We start from the raw sequence: 18,788 nt of genomic DNA, 5'->3' as shown, positions 1-18,788 counted from the left end.
AAATAGCTAAAATATTTTCAAATATTTCACTGTAACAAACAGTTGTTCAAGCCTGATTATTACCTAGAATTCAAAGTAGGTTAACTCTTGTTCTTGTTAGCTTTTGATTAATTGCCAGTAATACCTGCTGTCGTTAAGAGAGCATTTGTTGTTTTGTAACTATTTATGCCCTCCCCCGGTGGGACAGCGGTAAGTTTGCGGACTTGTAACGCTGGAATCTGGGCTTCGATTCTTCTCAGTGGACACAGCAGATAGCCTAATGTGGGTCTGACTAATGGGATACATTTCAGTGGCGCCCTCTTCAATTTGCGGAAAAGTGATAGGTACTAAATTTCATCTATTAGGTCGTCAATGAATTAATGGCGCGTTTTGGAACACTTTCATTAACCACCCCCTAAAAAACGTACATCACGTACAATAATTAAACGAACCGCCTAAACACCACGTTAGTGTAGTCTATATAATGTGTAAAGTTTAATATAGTCTAATCCCTCATAGTGGTGGCACACGACGAGACACACACATTCGACATGTAATACTGTTTGAATACACGAAGTTTATGGAAATCTTTTTGAACGTTCGTAAGTGTCAACGCTGGTTCAGCAAATTTCGTTCAGGTGACCTTAGCCTTAAAATCTGTGATGGCAGGGGCCGATATGTTGGAACTGATAAAAAGCGACATTAATTTCTTGACCACCTGATACATAAAATACATAAGTTTTGGTCGAATATTTTTAATACTAACTGAGTCATGCAATTTTAAACTATAGCAAAATGCATAATTTTTCCAAAAGTTCAGTTTCACTTTTCTATAAAATTGTAATTAGTAAGTCCACTAATTTAAAAATTATAGTACTTATAGTTAACATACACGACTATCATTCCACCAAATTTCAACTCTAGAAACCAAATATTATATGAACTAATGGAGACCAAACATGGGAGAAAGCGCCAAAATGGCACTTTGTCACCACACCACACACACACACACAATTTGATTTAGTCGCCACAAAAAAAATTATAAAAAAACTTGGGTGAATCTCGGGCAGAATTTTTGATAAACTCAGGTGTGTTATTAAATATTCAAAACTGTTTAGAAAACGACTAACCCTCAATGACTGGAATGAAACTATTTTTTTTTAGAAAACTTAAACTAACCCTCAATAGTTAGAATGAAACTCGTTTTTTTGGGGGGAAAACTTAGACTAACCCTCAATAGTTGGAATAAAACTTGTTTTTTGGGGGGGAACTTAGACTAACCCTCAATAGTTAGAATGAAACTCGTTTTTTGGGGGGAAAACTTAGACTAACCCTCAATAGTTGGAATGAAACTTGTTTTTTGGGGGTAAAACCTAGACTAACCCTCAATAGTTAGAATGAAACTTGTTTTCTATCCATATTTTGTGGCCTAGTGGACTGAATCCCACAGTAGAACTTTAAGCGCTACCAAGAACCACACTTGAAAACATTTATTGGGTACACATATATTTTCAGAAAAATTAACAACAACCCATTGTGGAATACCATATGTCTGACGACAATGTCATCTCTGCAATAATTAGGCCCCCCAGTGGCACAGCGGTATGTCTGCGGACTTACAACGCTAGAATCCGGGTTTCGATACCCGTCTTGGGCAGAGCACAGATAGCCCATTGTGTAGCTTTGTGCTTAATTACAAAGAAAGAAAAATGCAATAATTAGTGTCTAATTTTTTTTTAAAAAAGAGAAAAAAAAAATAATAATAGTAAATCTAAGGACACGACTTCCACTACTTCCAGTGATATTATAAGATATAGATGTCGAATACGTACAGACAAATTCACTATATTTAATATAAGTGGCGGAACAAACTGTGGTACCAAAGCGTTTCTTTAACTATTTTTGGATAAGTGCTTTCATAGCTTAAATCTCTTTTGAGATGCAAGTTTCGTTTCTATAAGCAGGTCTAACTTGTACCGGATATAATTAAAGTTAAAAAAATTGTTGCGAACATTCCAGGATTATATGATCTTAAAAAAGACCAAAGACTTTGAGATGCGAAAGCATAATTTTCTATTAGCTGATGAGAGTTCCAGAACAGACACCGAAAAGTCGTCCATTTCTACGCTCATAGCAGATGTTATCCATAATCCAAATCCTATATATAAGCATTGGTTAAACTTTGAAGTCGAACTACAGAAGTTGAAAAATTATTAATTGGATGTAATTTGTTTCTGTGTAACTTTGATAATTGTTTGTTTCAAAATTTCAAACAAAAATACACAAGGGCTATATGGGCATAGCCGTCCCTTATTTTGAACTAATAGAGAAGAAGGAACGCAACTGGGTAACAGTAATTAACAGTAATTGTAATTAATCACAAAGCTACACCATGGGCTATCTGTGCTCTGCCCATCACTGGTATCGAAACCCGGATTCTAGCGTTGTAAGTCCGCAGACATACCGCTGTGCCACTAGGGGGGGGGGCAGGCGGTTGAGAAACAAAAGTTTTGAGTTGAAAAGATATAAACTTTACTAGCTGTATTGAAATATAAATGTACAGTTGCATATTTTATTATTGAGACTGTAAATATATAGGGTGATCTGTAGAATATTAATAGAGGGGAAAAGGTTTTAAAACTGTGTGATATACTTGTGTACGCAAGTGTTGATCTATAGATTATAATATTAAGGATGCTATACTAGGTATGATGCATGTGTATATGCGTACTGGAACGGACTTTGGTAACATGTACCATCCTCTGTCTGTTTTCATTTTTGGATTTCTCTTGTTAATGAGAATAATTTCCATACAATTCTTCTCTTAAAAATCTTTTTTTTTTTTGTAAGATCCAAACTTTAAATGGGTTTTGGTTGTCTAAGTTTGAGGTTCTGTGTTTGTTTGTGTAGGAAGTGTTTTGAAAAGTGAAAGAGGTTAAGCCAAAGATGGAAGATGTAGAAATGTTTCTATGTACAGCATTCCTCCGGTTTAATCGTCATATATTGCACTTAATTTTTTCTATTCTTTTGATTACGTCATAAACAGATGACGAATACTTTCGGTTTATTTAGTGTTGATTCATTAGTGTGTTGAAAATGACTCAGTGAAACCGGTAATGTACTCCAGGAAACAAAATGGCGGAACAAGCAAGACCTGAGACGTGTAAATAGGCCTATTCTGGATTGGGATAGAAAATACAAGAATAGGCTTAGACATTGCCCATGACAAACACAACAGTTCCACTTGATTTCCAGAATAAGTTCGACTGTCCTGTACTAAGCTCCATAAAGTCTGTTAATTTAAACGTATTTAATATGCAATTCATGGAAGTTTTATCTATAATGAACAGTGGCTGTTGAATAATGATACTTGTATTGTTTCATTGGATATAGTTTATAAAACACCAGAAGAATGGTGTTAGGATAAGTAATACTTACATTTAACATGTGATATTTAACAAGGTGTGGATATTTTTATGAAGAGTTGGAGTTACAATATTTATCGTCTTTTAATGTATTGCCGGAGTAGTTCGTTACTGGTTGACTTGCTATCACATAACATTATGTTATCGGTCAAAGATTAGTACGTTTTATCTTTCAAGTGTAAATATAGGTGACAGAAAGATTTTATTAAGAATGTACATACTGATTTTATTACTTATATTAAATAAAATGTCGGTATTCCGTGGTATATATAGCTTTTCAAAAGCGTACCATTAGTTGTTTGTTGTTTGTTATTAAGCACAAAGCTACATAAAGGGTTATCTGTGCTCTGCCCACCATGGGTATCGAAACCCGGTTTCTAACAGTATAAGCCCGTAGACGTACCATTAGTTGTTTGTTGTTTGTTATTAAGCACAAAGCTACATAAAGGGTTATCTGTGCTCTGCCCACCATGGGTATCGAAACCCGGTTTCTAACAGTATAAGCCCGTAGACGTACCATTAGTTTATCGGAAAACGTCTGAAAGTCATTACACGTGGCTGTGGCGTAGCCAGGTTTTACATTCGAGGGGGAGGGTTTAAGGGGAGGCCAATAAATTATAAAGCTGAAATTGATCAAAATTTTTTATAAAATGGTCATTAAAACACAAATCAAATCGAATATAACAGTGTTTATAGTAGTTTTATTTTTTTAATTAAATGATACAAAACGAGTTTATTATATATATATAAAAGTTGAACAATAACCTGTGATCAATATGCCTCGATATTTTAGGAGGGCCCGGACCCCCTTGATTACGCCTCTGGAACGTGGAATTGTTTTGAATATCTGTTATTCCTCCTTAGTGCATTTCAGGTTGCGCATGTCCAACGATACTATTCAAATCCGCGAGTATGAAACTAGTTACGTGCTATAAAAATATTTACTGAAAACTACAACTTTGTCATTAAAACGCACGAATGAATCGAATAAAAAATTAATGTAAAAATTTGCAGTTTGATTCATGACTTATTCTCTCTCCCATTCCTCACCCCAGTGGCTCAGTGGTAAGTTTAAGTGCTTATGAAGCCAAAAATCACGTTTCGATACCCGTGGTGAGCACAGGAAAGATAACCCATTGTGTAACTTCGTGTTTCACAACATACAAACAAACAAATAATTTACTATATTATGTCTACAAAAACAGAAACAAAGATTAAAATATTATAGACCATTTTGTGCTCTGTACTACGGACTTTAACTTAGTAAACAACTTGAACTGCAGTTATACCGATAATGAATTATATTTATTCTAAAAGAACTCTATAAGTCGTCTTGAGCTTTGAATTTGATATTGACAAACTTGAAGAATTAAAAGGAGAAACACGCAAATTTTTAATATCTAATAATAGTACTAACACGGGAAACAAATTGTATCATCTGACTTTCAAAGGTAACAAGTATATTAAATTCTTCTTTTTTTTACTACGCCGATAATATATTACACCATCATATAGTCTCAGACCAGTGTACTGCCTTTTAAATAATATTATGCATTACATGTGATCGCGATTTAGATGATTTATGATTATATGGTAGTTTCAGCAACCCAAGTATGCCAGCTTCGATAAACAGTTCGTCACTCATAATTAAGTAATAAAAAGCTACCTGGGAATTGAAAATTTAGGGCTAACAACTGTCTCGTCTGGCGTCTGGATAATCTGGGTTAGGTATAGTATTTGCTCTGAAACATACTACTTGTCACGCGCACCTGACAATTAGCCCTGTTTTGTCAAATGACTATAACAGTACCTCTGGTTGGTAAAATATCGTACACTCAACGCTTACAAGTGATAACAAGAGTAACTCTGGCTGGTAAACACATCATAAATTCAACTAACAATATCTGCGGTTGATAAAATATCATACTCTCAGTTCTGTCAAGTGAGACAATAGTAAGTAGTACATTTGGCTGGTGAAAAGTCCTAACCTCAATTCTGTTATGTGACAATAACAATATCTCCAGTTGATAAAAATGTCATACTTTCAATCTGTCAAATAACAATAGCAGTATCTTCGATTGGTAAAAGGCCATCCCGTGAAATTTGACCTTGAAAAAGTTAATGTAGGAATGAAGTTTATTGGTTGTTTGTAGTTAAGCACAAAGCAACATAATGGCCTATCTGTGCTCTGCCTACCATGAGTATCGAAACCTGGTTTCTAGCGTTGTAAGTCTGAAAAGCATAATATAACATGCGTGTGTTTTTTATAGCAAAGCTACATTAGGCTATCTGCTGTGCACCGAGGGGAATCGAACCCTTGATTTTAGCATTGTAAATCCGCAGACTTACCTCTGTCCCACCGGGGGACACAAAATTGATATTTTATTTACAAGTGTTGTTTACTTTCATCGTTTACGCAAATGTTTCAAAATTGTAGTTGTCTGGTATGTAGTTAAGCACAAAGCTACACAAAGGGCTATCTGAGTTGTGACTACTACGGGTATCGAAACTCGGTTTCTAATGTTATAAGTCTGCAGACTTACCGCTCTGCCACTGAGGGTCTCTCTGGTTGTCACTGCAAAAAACAAATTAAGTTAAATTTAAATTACGTGTTTGATAGCTTCATATAACCCATTTTTTGAGTAACATTATCAACATAATATTCAAACTAAAAAATGAAAATACGGACGAGGCTTTTAAACCTTACCTTACCTATTTGAGTTTGATCATATCAATAGGTGCTTAATGAAATTGAATATAAGTTAATTAAGTTACTTTTCAATCAAAAAGTTTATATGGAGCATGCCTAAAATTTTTACAACATTGTTGGGCAAACGTTTTGTATGTACTGTTAGATAGACTACTAAATTATGTTTGAAACTTACTGCGTTCATGTTGTTAGTTTGCACAAAAATTATTAATTGTCATTCGTAATGCTGCAGCTGTGGCAAACTAACATCTCTCACTGTATTTAAGTGAGTTTTTCAATTTTAATTGAATATACAAGTCACAGCTAAAGTTCAGCTATGTCGACACTAACATATGTTGCATACGAAGATCATACTTATATAATATATGAAATTGATCTGATAATCAAATAAGAAAAACTGGTTATGGAAACCGAAACAGCTGTCGGCTACAGTACATATGGCATGTTACAGAACTTGGTAACTATTAATATTCGCTAAACACTAAAATACAGTTTGTTTTTTATTTTTATTTTTTTTGTTGTTGTTTAACGAAAACCTAAATAAATGGATAATCGCATACAAATATCTAAATACGACAGATATTCAAATTTTGGTATGTGTATTTTTTTTTAAATTCTGTAAAACATCAATTCTGACACTAGTGACTAAAAATTAGTATAGAATTGCCAAAAAATGTTTTGCTGAAGAGTTTCAGTGATTAAACTGTAAATTTGTAAAAACTATCACAGAGCTACTAATTGTAAGACCTAAAAGTAACTTTCTAAATCTTTGCATTTTCTAACTTGTGCGTTAAGATCATCTTTATATAGTGGAATTCCCGTACAGGTTCAGAAAAACGAGAAGAAAACGCTAGTTACAATCATCATTTCAATTTATGATATAATTTTTAGAAAATGTAATTTTTTTAAAATTCATCTTTTCAACTTCATACATCATAACTTCAGCAGGACGCCCGTAACTAATACCGTACAAACTTCACAGCATAGAAATATGTGTAAAACGTCCCAGTGCATAAGAGCACGAGAGTATTTATAGAAGGTTATCTTTAGCTTCTCCCTCAATCACAACTCTATTTTAGTTCCACTCCTAAACAAATGTAGATTTTTTACATTAATATACATTCTTTTATACATCTTACATTTTTATATGAAGTTTTTAACCATATTTAAACCACACACACTCGTTGATTATCAGTATTCATGTATTCGACTTTCTTTACGTGAAGCTTTTTAACCATATTTAAACCACACACTCGTTGATTACCAGATTTCATATATTCGACTTTCTTTACGTGAAGCTTTTTAACCATATTTAAACCCCACACTCGTTGATTATCAGTATTCATGTATTCGACTTTCTTTACCTGATGCTTTTTAACCATATTTAAACCACACACACTCGTTGATTATCAGTATTCATGTATTCGACTTTCTTTACGTGAAGCTTTTTAACCATATTTAAACCACACACTCGTTGATTACCAGATTTCATGTATTCGACTAATCTACAGCTTTTTAATCCACATTTAAACTCCACGTTCATTGATTATTAGTTCTTTATTTACTTGAATTTTTACATGGAGTTTTTTAATGACATTTAAACTCCACATTTATTAATTATCAATTTTTATATACTTCTTAACGTGAAGCTTTTTAATCACATTTAAACTCAACACGCGTTGATTACCAAAGTTTTTATCCGCTCGACATTTTCTCTACGTGAATCTTATTAATCACATATAAGCTCAACACCATGTTTTTTTTAACATCACATTTATTTTCCTGCCACGCTCGGTACAAAACTGATGCTATTTCCCGATGAACACATTCAATAAAATTGAAATAATTATAATTAACACACACACATTTCTGTGTAATCATATCTTCAATATTTGGACACCGAGTAAATCAAACAAACATTTAATAAACCTTACAGTTAGTACAGTAAAAAACACGCCGAACCACGGTTATTATAGAGCTAAGCTCTTGGTCGTCAAAAAGTGCAAAAGCGTTTCGTATGGACTTTGTTATTTGAACTACCTGTTGAGCATAGGCGTTACTTAAAGTAATGGATACAAGAACGTAACAATGCACTAAGAACGATATTTGTATGCACATCCTCTCGAATAAAGAAACAGCCATTCAGTGAGAAGCTCATCTTTAAATATAGAAGTGGCTTCATCTCTAAAACAGTATGAAATTTACAGATTTCAACATATAATATGATTTTATAATCCAGTACGAAGATTTTTTAAATTCGATATTTTATTATGGCACATACGCCTGCCAAGTTTTATGAAAAGGTATCAATAAAAAAGACTAAACTTTGTTCTGGTGCAAATATTTTTGAATTCCAATAATATGTATTTAACTGAAATATAATTGTTTTGATAAAAATGTAGCACTCGACATTATTATTATTACAAAAGCTTATTAACCACTAACTTAGAACTACTCCAGAATGGTGACTAGTTTTAAATAGTTGGTTTTAGTGCTATAGTATGACATATGGAGAGTGTCTTAATTGTGAAGAAAAAGTGTCAATACAGAGTTTCAAAGTGATATAAAAACGCACTGACATTACAACTTTTGTTGATCACAGAATAATTCTGAATCAATATGGCAAGTTTTCCTTAAGCAGGGCCGCCCAGATGGCAGAGGACATTTGGAGTATTTTGAATTTTGTCCCGGATCCCAAATTCAGAAGAGTCTCTCCGAAAATGCAAATTATTGTTTAACAAAAGATCAAGTAAATAAAATACGAGCCAGAAAAAAAATTCGAAGAAAACAAAATGAACATGAATTAAATAAAGATGAAAAATATTTTTTAAAACTGTAGACAGTTAGCATTCGGTAAGGTACCAGCTCGGAGATACTTTTCTCTTGAAATTTGTAAACTTACCTTTATTTTCAAGTGAAAAATCATTTGATTGGCATTATTGAACATGTTAATTAATTAACTAACTTTCAGAACAATTTCATACAATATATATACGTTATTTTAGGAGGGGCATCCATATTTTAAGTTTGCACTGGGCTCTCTCTAACCTCTGACTGGCCCTTTCCATATGTCACAATATAGTTACAATATTTGAAAGCACTGTTCTCAAAAATTACGATTGGTTCACGAAATCTTCATACAAAATTTGGAAGATTAAAATATATTTTAGTGTGATTTCAGAGGCCATATCAAAATATCCATTTTGAACAAATTTCATGAATTTCACAAATTACCTTAGCGATGATTTTGTTTTTATTTAAAACATGAAATACATGCAGCCACGTAAATAATTACTTCAAGATCTTTACCATTCCTCAAAAAAGTTTATTAATAACAACCTGGTCTATATTAGAATAGGTTAAGTTGATCACGATTACACTTACCAATACAGTATTTCAACAATTTAAAGTAAATAGTAACCAAGTTTGAATAGTGTGAAACAGCGTTTACAAAAGAAAGAAAAAATACTCTTTTTATTTATTAAGTTCCCTTTTTTAAGCATTCAATGCCAAAAACACTAGAACTGACAAAATAATTTACAACAGCTGACTTACATAACTCGTGGACAGTGAAATAGCTATTAAGATAAATAAGATGGCAACGCAGAATTTTGTATCTCCCAGGATAAAAGTGTTGCGATCAGGTTCGACAATACAACATATTTATACGTCATTAATCAAAAGATCCATAAAATTATTGGTGCGCTACCTAGTATCTATTATATGCACATAATAAAATAAAAAGTTGTGAAATGACGTAAAAAAATCAATAACTATAAACGATTTTTCGGGGTTGACCTTTGTTATATGAGACTGAGAAATCTGGTTAGAGTTAAAGTAAGAGTAAGACTTGAGAGAAAGGGCCCAGAAAAATGTGTAACGATAACAACATACCTTTAGCGACTTCCTGTTCTTATTAAAAGTATTAGTTTTTCTTTTGTTGTTGTTTTTTTTTTGACAGCGTTGGTAATGACACTGTTCAAAACGAGTAATATTGTTTTCTTTAACAACTGAAGTATAAATTTTAGGATGGAAAATTATAAACCCTATCATAAAAGTGTTTTGTAAGAAACAAACATTGAATGATATTCTCAATTTTTTAACTTGCGTACAAAATTATTCACAATAAGGGATGTCACGTAGATCAAAGTGGCCTTTGTATTCGTTGTGGCAAATAGTTTAATGCTCCACTATTCTGGAATCTTTCACTCTTTCATCCTCTTAGAGAATCCCTTGAAGAGTTCCAAGGGAATAGGGAAGACGATGGTTGAGTTCTTCTCGGCAGCGATGGAGTTCAGAGTCTGGAGATAACGAAGCTGGAGAGCAGCTGGAGAATCGGAAAGCACCTCAGATGCCTCTCTCAGAGCTCTGGAAGCTTTCTGTTCACCCTCAGCAGCAATCAACTGGAATGATTTAAAACATGAATGTGAGAACTACAGACGGCAGAAATCGATATATTTGTTTTGTTACAGGAGAAAGAGGTTAATTCCTGCTTTTCACCGTTTTCTTAAATAAATTCAAACACTGCTAGAGTAAAGAACCAAATAATTCTTAGAAGAACATGCTTCACAAATATTGTGTATTTCGCACTACTGCACAGAGCTGAAATGAACTTACTTTTGCTCGAGCTTCTCTGGAGGCTTCTGCCTCAGCTGCCATTGCACGTTGTAGTTGTATTGGAAGTCGGACGTCTTTACTGTAAACATGAAAAGTAGATTCTATTTTAGTATCTAAATACTGGACTGTTTACAATTATATTGCAGTCAGAATTTCTTTAAATACTCATTACAATCAGAATACTCAATACCGGCATATTTTGTTATAACATCAAATATACTAGGGGCGTGGCGATACAGCAATACCAAATGAGTATCGTATCGTTAAGCTTCACTACGATTGTATCGATACATCGTCCGATACGATCTATGTATCTTCACGAAATTTAGCAATCTTTCAGTAAACATTGTCTTTTGTACAGAAAAAAAACAGAATTTCTAATAAAGTATTTTTTCTAAAAATTAATGTTTTAATATATGGAGTCAAAGTAGTCACTGTTCCGAGTGTAAAGAGATTTTCATGTTAAGAGTAAAAATACTTTTCTCCATCTAAAAATTAACTATTTTTTTTGTGTAATCTCTAACACCTCCGAAATAAATGTCCACTTTTTTTTTTCAATAAATTTTCATATTTTATCTGCTATATTAACTACCCTAACTTTATGTAAAGTCGGTCAGTTTGACCAGCCTCGTAACCACCATAAAAAATACAAAATAAATTAAAATTATCATTTTTTTCTTTCTAGAATTACTTCAAATTGTAGCAGGAAACTACATTTGCTTACAATAAATAACTTAAAGCTCTTAACATTATACATCTGTTTCTAATTACGATTTATTGTTTTATTGCCCTTTGAAAAGCACTGTAAAGTGTGAAGTATTTAAATAAGACAATGTCAGTAATAGAGGTAATAAATTGCAGACAGTACTGTCAAACTTTGTAATAAACCGTTGGTAAAACTTCTGTATCTAAATAGGTATTGTATCGCGGCATCAATATCTAGATATGTATCAGCCTTAAAATATACACCTGGAAAGTGAAAATTAACGCGTGATATCCTCAGATTTAGCTTTTATTCGTTACTAGTTCGGAAGAATGTAGTGTTCTCCGTTACGTAATTCACGCGAGTACATCTAGCCTGAAGAAAACAAAATTATTTTTTATAAGAATTAGAAAAATCTTTATTAAATACAATAATATCAATACTGATTTAGATTAATAGAACGGATATATCAAAATAATTCATAGTATACTTCCCCCAACATCACTTACATTTCCACTCTTTCAACTTTGACTCCCCATGGGTCAGTACCTTCGTCCAGGCTTGCTTGCATCACATGACTAATACTCTCCCTCTCCGATAGTATTTCAGATAAATTTTTCGTTCCCAGAACATTCCTGAGAGTGGTTGCCGCTAGGAGACGTGTTGAACGACCGTAGTCTTCCACGTTCGTAACGGAAATAGTAGCATTGCTAATACGATAGTAAACTACCGCATCAACCGCCACTGTTACCGAGTCTTTGGATAAGATCTATACAGAAGTGAAATATGAATTTGTTTATAGAACAGCAAAAATTAACTTAAAAATACTTTATAATGTAAAATCTGGTTAGACTGAAGTCGTACCATGATTGTATATTTCATTCGACATTGTAATAGATGCTATATTTAAAAATTCAAAATATCTCGTAAATACTCTTCGAGTTGCTCTTGAAAATTTTTGATAATTTTAAAATCATACCGATTTTCGATAACGTACAGATTTGTGGTATCTGTAATTATATTAAAATATTATTTCATTCACATAACACAACTCAGTCATAAAAATCACTTATGGCTATAAGTAAAGGAGGAAGAAAAAATATCTGAAACATTTGCATTCCAAAAAACTTCAACATGCTGATAAATCAAGAAAGAACCATGTAAAACAGAATATGACATATAAGGGAAGTCAAAATTTCCTTCAAAGGACGTGATTTGTAAAAGAAATAGAGGAATATGTAACTTAGTTTATATATTATTACATATTCTTTGTTTCACTCATCGCATGAAATTTCAGTGATTCCACTTCCCCGAAACGATAACATTAGTGAATGTGAAATATTTTTCTATTTCCTGCAAGGTCAAACTGGGGTTAAACTTCTTCCTCGTAACATGGGTGTGTAGAGTGTGATATCAGAGTAATGTTTTATATCATAATGGAGTCGTTCGTCAGAAGAAGTTTTATCTAGCAATCGTACTAACATTTAAGCTGTATTTTATCTCACTGTACGAGTAACCTGAAATCTTGTTTTTCGTTTTCTACTGACGTTATTCAGTAATAAGCATCCGAGTTAAAGGGCTAACACTGTAACATCCTTTGCTAGCCGATTTAACGTTTTTAAATGTAACAGCCGACCGATGCTATGAGAGAACAATGGTCTCGAGATGACACTGTCAACTGGACAAAGAAACTGAGCTTATCTGTTGAGTTCAGGAGCGCTTTCTTAGTTCAGTATTCTACTAGAAGCTCGTCGAGTAAAGACTTACTTCAATATAATTGTGTTTAGTTCAGTGGAAGTTGATCTCGAGAGAAAGAAAGTTGAGAAGCTAAACACACTCTACTCTATTAAAAACAAAACTGTATGTTCATTTGGACAAGCACGTAGGCTGTGTTTGCTTTTTTGTTTGTTTACTAATAAAGATTGATTTCATTTTTACCAACTTTGTTCAGTCTCACTACTACTGCTGAGAAATCAGGTTTTACCTGAAAACATCACAAAGCTAAGCATTCATTTCGTATTTAAAATTTAAAAAAAATTTAGAACGTGAAGTTTACTTGGTTCACAACAACACGTTTTGGGCATGGTAAGGAAAAATAATATAATTTACATACCTCTTGTGGTGGCACATCGAAAGATACAGTTCTCAGGTCAATTTTACAGTAGGTATCAATACAAGGGACAATGAAGAAAATCCCTGGAATAAAACAGGTTATGGGTAAATATGTTTGTTAAAATCCTATGTAGAGATAAATCAATAAAAATTACCACGAAATGAATTTTTATTGCTTCACACGGGTTTTATGAGAAATGGATCAGTTTGTTTTGTTTAGATAGCTATCTGCTTTCGAGGGCTATCTGCGCTAGCAGTTCCTAATGTAGTAGTGATATAATACAGGAAAGGCAATTAGTCAACATTACCCACCGCCAATTCTTGGGCTAGTCTTTCCCAACGAATAGAGGGATTAACCGTTACTTTATAAAGCCCTTATGGCTGAAAGGGCAAGCATGGTCGGTGACAGAGATTCGAATCCACGACCTGCAGATTCCGAGTCGAGCTCCCTAAACACCAGGCCATGCCGGGCCCGTTTGATGTGAGCTATAGAAAAAGAGTTGAAAGAGATTCGGCCAAATCGGCCACAATCAATCAAATAACTTAACGATATTGACCCTAACAAAACATATTCCCCACCTTCCAACCTGCAGGTATCAAATACACGAAGCAAGTTTAGTTTCTAATAAATGTTAGTTACATAAGGCGAGTTAAAAAAAGTGTGTATTGAGTTAAGTTGTAATATTTTCACCAAACAAGGACGCCAGAAAGAAAAAAATAATAACTCGTACATCTTTGGACCTATATAAATGAAACTTGTAGAACAGATAATTTAATATAATGTGATTTATTCAATTTTTATATTTCTAAGTTATAAATTATTAACGAAGTTATGATTTCAATAACGCTTCTTCATGCAAATAAGCATCTGTGATAATGCATTTTTTTGTTTCTCCTTCATAGTTTTTGATGCTTTACTAATATTTTTTTTCCTTTCCTAACATTGCTGCCTTATTTTGGGTGGTGAAATCTCGTCATCTTGTTTCACTTATATTTGTTTATGCTTTGAATGGTTATCATTAAAATATACACGTCTTTAAGTCAACGTCCCTAATGATGTCTAAGTATAATACTAAGGCACGTAAAAATTATACCGTAACGACATGATCAAGAAACTGTTCTATAAAAGTTTAGATTGAAAACATTACACTTTCATTGGAACTGGCCACCAGGAGAGATCAACGAAGATAAATATCACTCTAATAGAAATTGCTATTTACATATATTTAATGTTGTCCCCTATTAAGTGTGCCACACTATAACATTTGTCTCCCGCTTGGACAGCGGTAAGTCTACAACACTAAAATCATGGGTTCGATTCCCCTCGGTAAACACAGCAGATAGCCCGATGTGGCTTTGCTATAAGAAAATCAACACACTATAAATTTTTTCCATGTAATTTATGAAACGTGCCATTTTTTATTTTTTTTTTTTTGGAAACGAGTTTATTAATGTCGAATATTTAAATATTTTAAAATTAGCTAACACCACAGTAAATAAGCAAATCCTAAAAAATAAGACAGCTAAAACACTGCGCATCAATAAATCAACATTTTTGGAATGACTCGACCAGATGTCACTGTACCAGCTCAGGCTTTACTTTCTTTATTGGTAATTTTAAGCGCAAAACTACACAATGTGCCCACTACGAGTGCTGTAGCATGAGTTTTCGCGTATAACCCCTCAATCTCACTTCTAAGTCGGTGAGAAGATGAAACTTTTCTTATATATCAGGAGTTATTCTAAGTTCTATGGATTTAGTTCTCAAACTGACTGCTAATAAAATATTTAGGCGTTAAATTAGCATTTTACAGTAATAGGTAGCAGTAAATCAAACGATGTTATCTATTAGGTAAAACAAAAACGCAATTACCTAAATAGATCTAAATTATCTCTAAAAAACAATATTTTTTCTGTAATAAGTAAGTGTTTTAATTTTTCATTACGCAACAACAATAATAATTATAGTAATAGACATAGCTTTAATCGCAAAATAAAAAAGGGAAAGGATAAAACAGTAGGTTTAGCCAAATGTATTAAATAACAACACTGTTAAAAAAAACTCGGGAAGTTATCACTGAATATTTCATACAATATACATTAATGAAATTCGAACGCCGAAAGAAATAACTATGGTATTAAATATGCTTTAGATTGAATTCAAGGCGTTCTTTGTTCTCCCACGATAACCGAGCTGTAGCGAATCATTTTCCTGTATTTATTTAACGCCTCCCCCCCAGTGGCACAGCGGTATGTCCGAGGACTTACAACACTAGAAACCGGGTTTCGATACCCATGATGGACAGATCATGTAGGTTTATGCTTAACTTCAAACAAACAATTTAGATAATTATTTTATCCTTTCATTAAAATACTCGTATGTTTGCTGAAGACATGGAAATTTCAGCTCCTAGAATATTAAAAAATGAAGTTTTTGTACAAAACAATGTCGTTTAATAGGAATAATTTTGTTACATATTTTAATTTGCAAACGGAATTGTCTAGTTCGCAATTTTTGATTAGAAAAAGTGAATACTTACCAGGACCTTTGGCTCCACCAAGCAGTAATCTACCCAAACGAAATATCACGGCCCTTTCGTATTCCTGGACCACCTATTTAGGGTTAAAATATGAAAAACAAAGAGAATTAAGTCATAATTATGAATTATGCAATAACGGGTATAGATTGTAGAAATAGAAAATATTGCCACTCTTTATTGGAAAAAAGTTGTATTTCGTCTTTCCAAATATCTGATGTATGATAAGCTGTGTTGACATTTTAAAAGTTAAGTTTTCTTAATATCAACAAAATTTGTTTACAGAGTTTTCTCTTACTTCTACAAGTACTTCAGTTGTCGTATATTGAATATTACAACCGACGATCACCTTCGTAAAATGAATAAGAAAACGTCAAGAAAATATCTTACCTTGATACAGAATAACAATGAGAAGGGAAAAGTGCATATTATCAATAAAATAGATATTCCAGTCAGAAGATAGGCACAAATTCCCCCGCTGTCACCAGAGTCAGCTAGAAAAAAAAAAAACATTGATTAATTATGTAAGCACATTCAAGTACTCCCCCTCCCCTCCATATACATTGACAAAAGAATGTCACACAGTGTAGTTTTTTCCGATTGACATCAACGAATCCGTACAGTGAAACGTTACTGTTAAAGGTACAGCAAGAAAACATGGAAGTAAAACAAGCTACTGGACCCAAACTCCAATGAACTCAAGTAGACAAATTATGTCACATTTGGTCTCATTACCTTCCCAGAGCTATCCATTGAAATTCTGCGATAATAGCTTATAGATATTGATAAGCAATAGGATTCGAGAAATATACCTGACCAAAGTTTTGCCAAACTATTTAGATGAAAGGGGCGAGTGTTGTGCTTTGGACATGACAGTCTTACTACGAAACATTTTATAATGATACTACGGTGCAAGGCTATTGTCAAGATGCACGATCGTCAGATATAGAGCATGGTGGACGTGGTGACATGGGTCATAACGACGTGGTAAGGCTCCAAAATCGTTTTAATTTAACGTATTCAACCTCTGCAGTCTGTTACGTTTCTGAACAAGAAACTGCACAACAGCACTGTAACAACAACGAAAGACTTTACAACTCGTTAGGCGGCGCCAGGTGCTACCGGGCCTGCAAGGAGACAACGCGGAACACGACAACGCTTCATCAACAACCGAATCTAATTAAGTGAAAATTTATTTCAAAATATACGAAATGGCAAACAATTATGGAGAAATTAACATCAAAGAGCTGAAGCAAGCTCTGCGTGAACAGAAAGCAAAGTTTACAGGAAGAAAAAGATAACTTGTTGAAAGGTAAACATCGAAATATTTGGAAGTTGAACGATAATCGGGGATTGGGGACACATTGTCAAACAGGACAGTTTTAATAAATTTACGATCGCTGCTAAGGCGACTTTTTTTTTCTTGTTTTATGGATCCGACAACCCTATTTTAGCAGTTTGGGAAAAAATAAAGTACATTTTTTATTATATTTTTATCCACCTTATTTTGCACAAAACAACTAAATTACCTATCTTTGAAGAATTGTACAATAATTGAGCTTTACGATTCACCCAAAGCGTCAGATGAACGATTCTAGTCCCTAAACCTCAAATCTTGCAATGTAGTGCTAAGAAAGTAATTTTAGTAAATGTAATATTAATATTTTAGAAATCAAATGTGTCTGAAAACACATTATACTTTATAAACCAAGAATATTTAGGAACAGGAAATTATGTTATTGAGAAGATAAATATTTGTTTATACATTTGTAAAATCGGAAACTTTTCATAATTTCACGAAAAAATATGATTCGTGATAATATTTATATTTCATAAATAATTTATAAGTCAAGTTCGAAGTTTATGACCTGCATAATTTATGTTATAAATGCTGTTAAGATGTATTATTTAAAACCTGATTGTGATGTAAAAAACAAACTATTAAACGCTTACATTGCCTGAGGTTGAAACGTTGCTAAAACTGAATTAATAAAATAAATAATTTCTAAACACATTTATAAACAAATTTAAATACAATAAATAAACAACAGCTAATCGTAGTTGTAAAGCTAGGATAACACAAGCTTGAAATATATTGTTTAACCAGTTTGATAAAATATTTCAATCCAAAATTAGCTATTTCTATTTTTTTTTTTCGCAACGCCCCAACAGTATTTTGTTTTCGATTTTTGACGCACATTTAAAGTCTCGTCGTATTTTAATTTTTGAATAGGCCTGCTATTTAAAGCCCGATTTCGTTCAGTTTTCTATCCGGTATTCTTCTGAAGTAGGTCATAGAACATTCAAACAAAGGTAGATATTACGCTAACCCTAAGACTGTAAATATCTATGCTTGCTTTGTTCCTTCTAGACGTATACAAATGCTTTTGCTAGATATCTGCGAAATAGATAATTTGTATCTATTGTGACAAAAAACAAAAACGTGAAAACGTTTCTGACTGCGAAGGAAATCAATAGTTTTAGACCACTTTAAGTTATTTCAAACTTATGCAATCAATAGACACCTTTAAATTTTTTGTAGGTAAATAGCTAACTTCTTATTTCTATAGAATACCTTACAGTTGTTATTTATTTATTAAAACCATACAATAGACGCGATAAGTCTTTGTTGTTGTTGTTGTTTTCGCGGTACATTACAAGTAGTAAAATGTGAAAACATCCACAAGAAAAATTAAAATTCTATT

At 33.0% G+C, this 18,788-nt stretch overlaps 1 protein-coding gene across 2 annotated transcripts in view; it reads right to left on the bottom strand.

Moving 5' to 3' along the window:
• Nucleotides 1–7,870: 7,870 nt before the first annotated feature.
• The window catches only part of LOC106476453 (band 7 protein AGAP004871-like), a 64,288-nt gene continuing 53,370 nt past the window's right edge, over nucleotides 7,871–18,788 (bottom strand). For both annotated transcript variants that reach the window (XM_022381304.1, XM_013937122.2), the window contains 6 exons: nucleotides 16,474–16,577; nucleotides 16,087–16,159; nucleotides 13,548–13,630; nucleotides 11,944–12,203; nucleotides 10,732–10,810; nucleotides 7,871–10,517 (listed from right to left, as the gene is read on the bottom strand). In XM_022381304.1, coding sequence (XP_022237012.1) covers nucleotides 10,320–10,517; nucleotides 10,732–10,810; nucleotides 11,944–12,203; nucleotides 13,548–13,630; nucleotides 16,087–16,159; nucleotides 16,474–16,577 — 797 coding nt within the window. In that variant the 3' untranslated portion in view covers nucleotides 7,871–10,319. The remainder of the gene's footprint in view (nucleotides 10,518–10,731; nucleotides 10,811–11,943; nucleotides 12,204–13,547; nucleotides 13,631–16,086; nucleotides 16,160–16,473; nucleotides 16,578–18,788) is intronic.

Source organism: Limulus polyphemus, unplaced genomic scaffold (genome assembly GCF_000517525.1).
Source record: "Limulus polyphemus unplaced genomic scaffold, Limulus_polyphemus-2.1.2 Scaffold155, whole genome shotgun sequence".
NCBI lineage: Eukaryota > Metazoa > Arthropoda > Merostomata > Xiphosura > Limulidae > Limulus > Limulus polyphemus.
The sequence above is the reverse complement of the archived record's forward strand: the minus strand, read 5'-3'. Positions and strand labels throughout refer to the sequence as shown.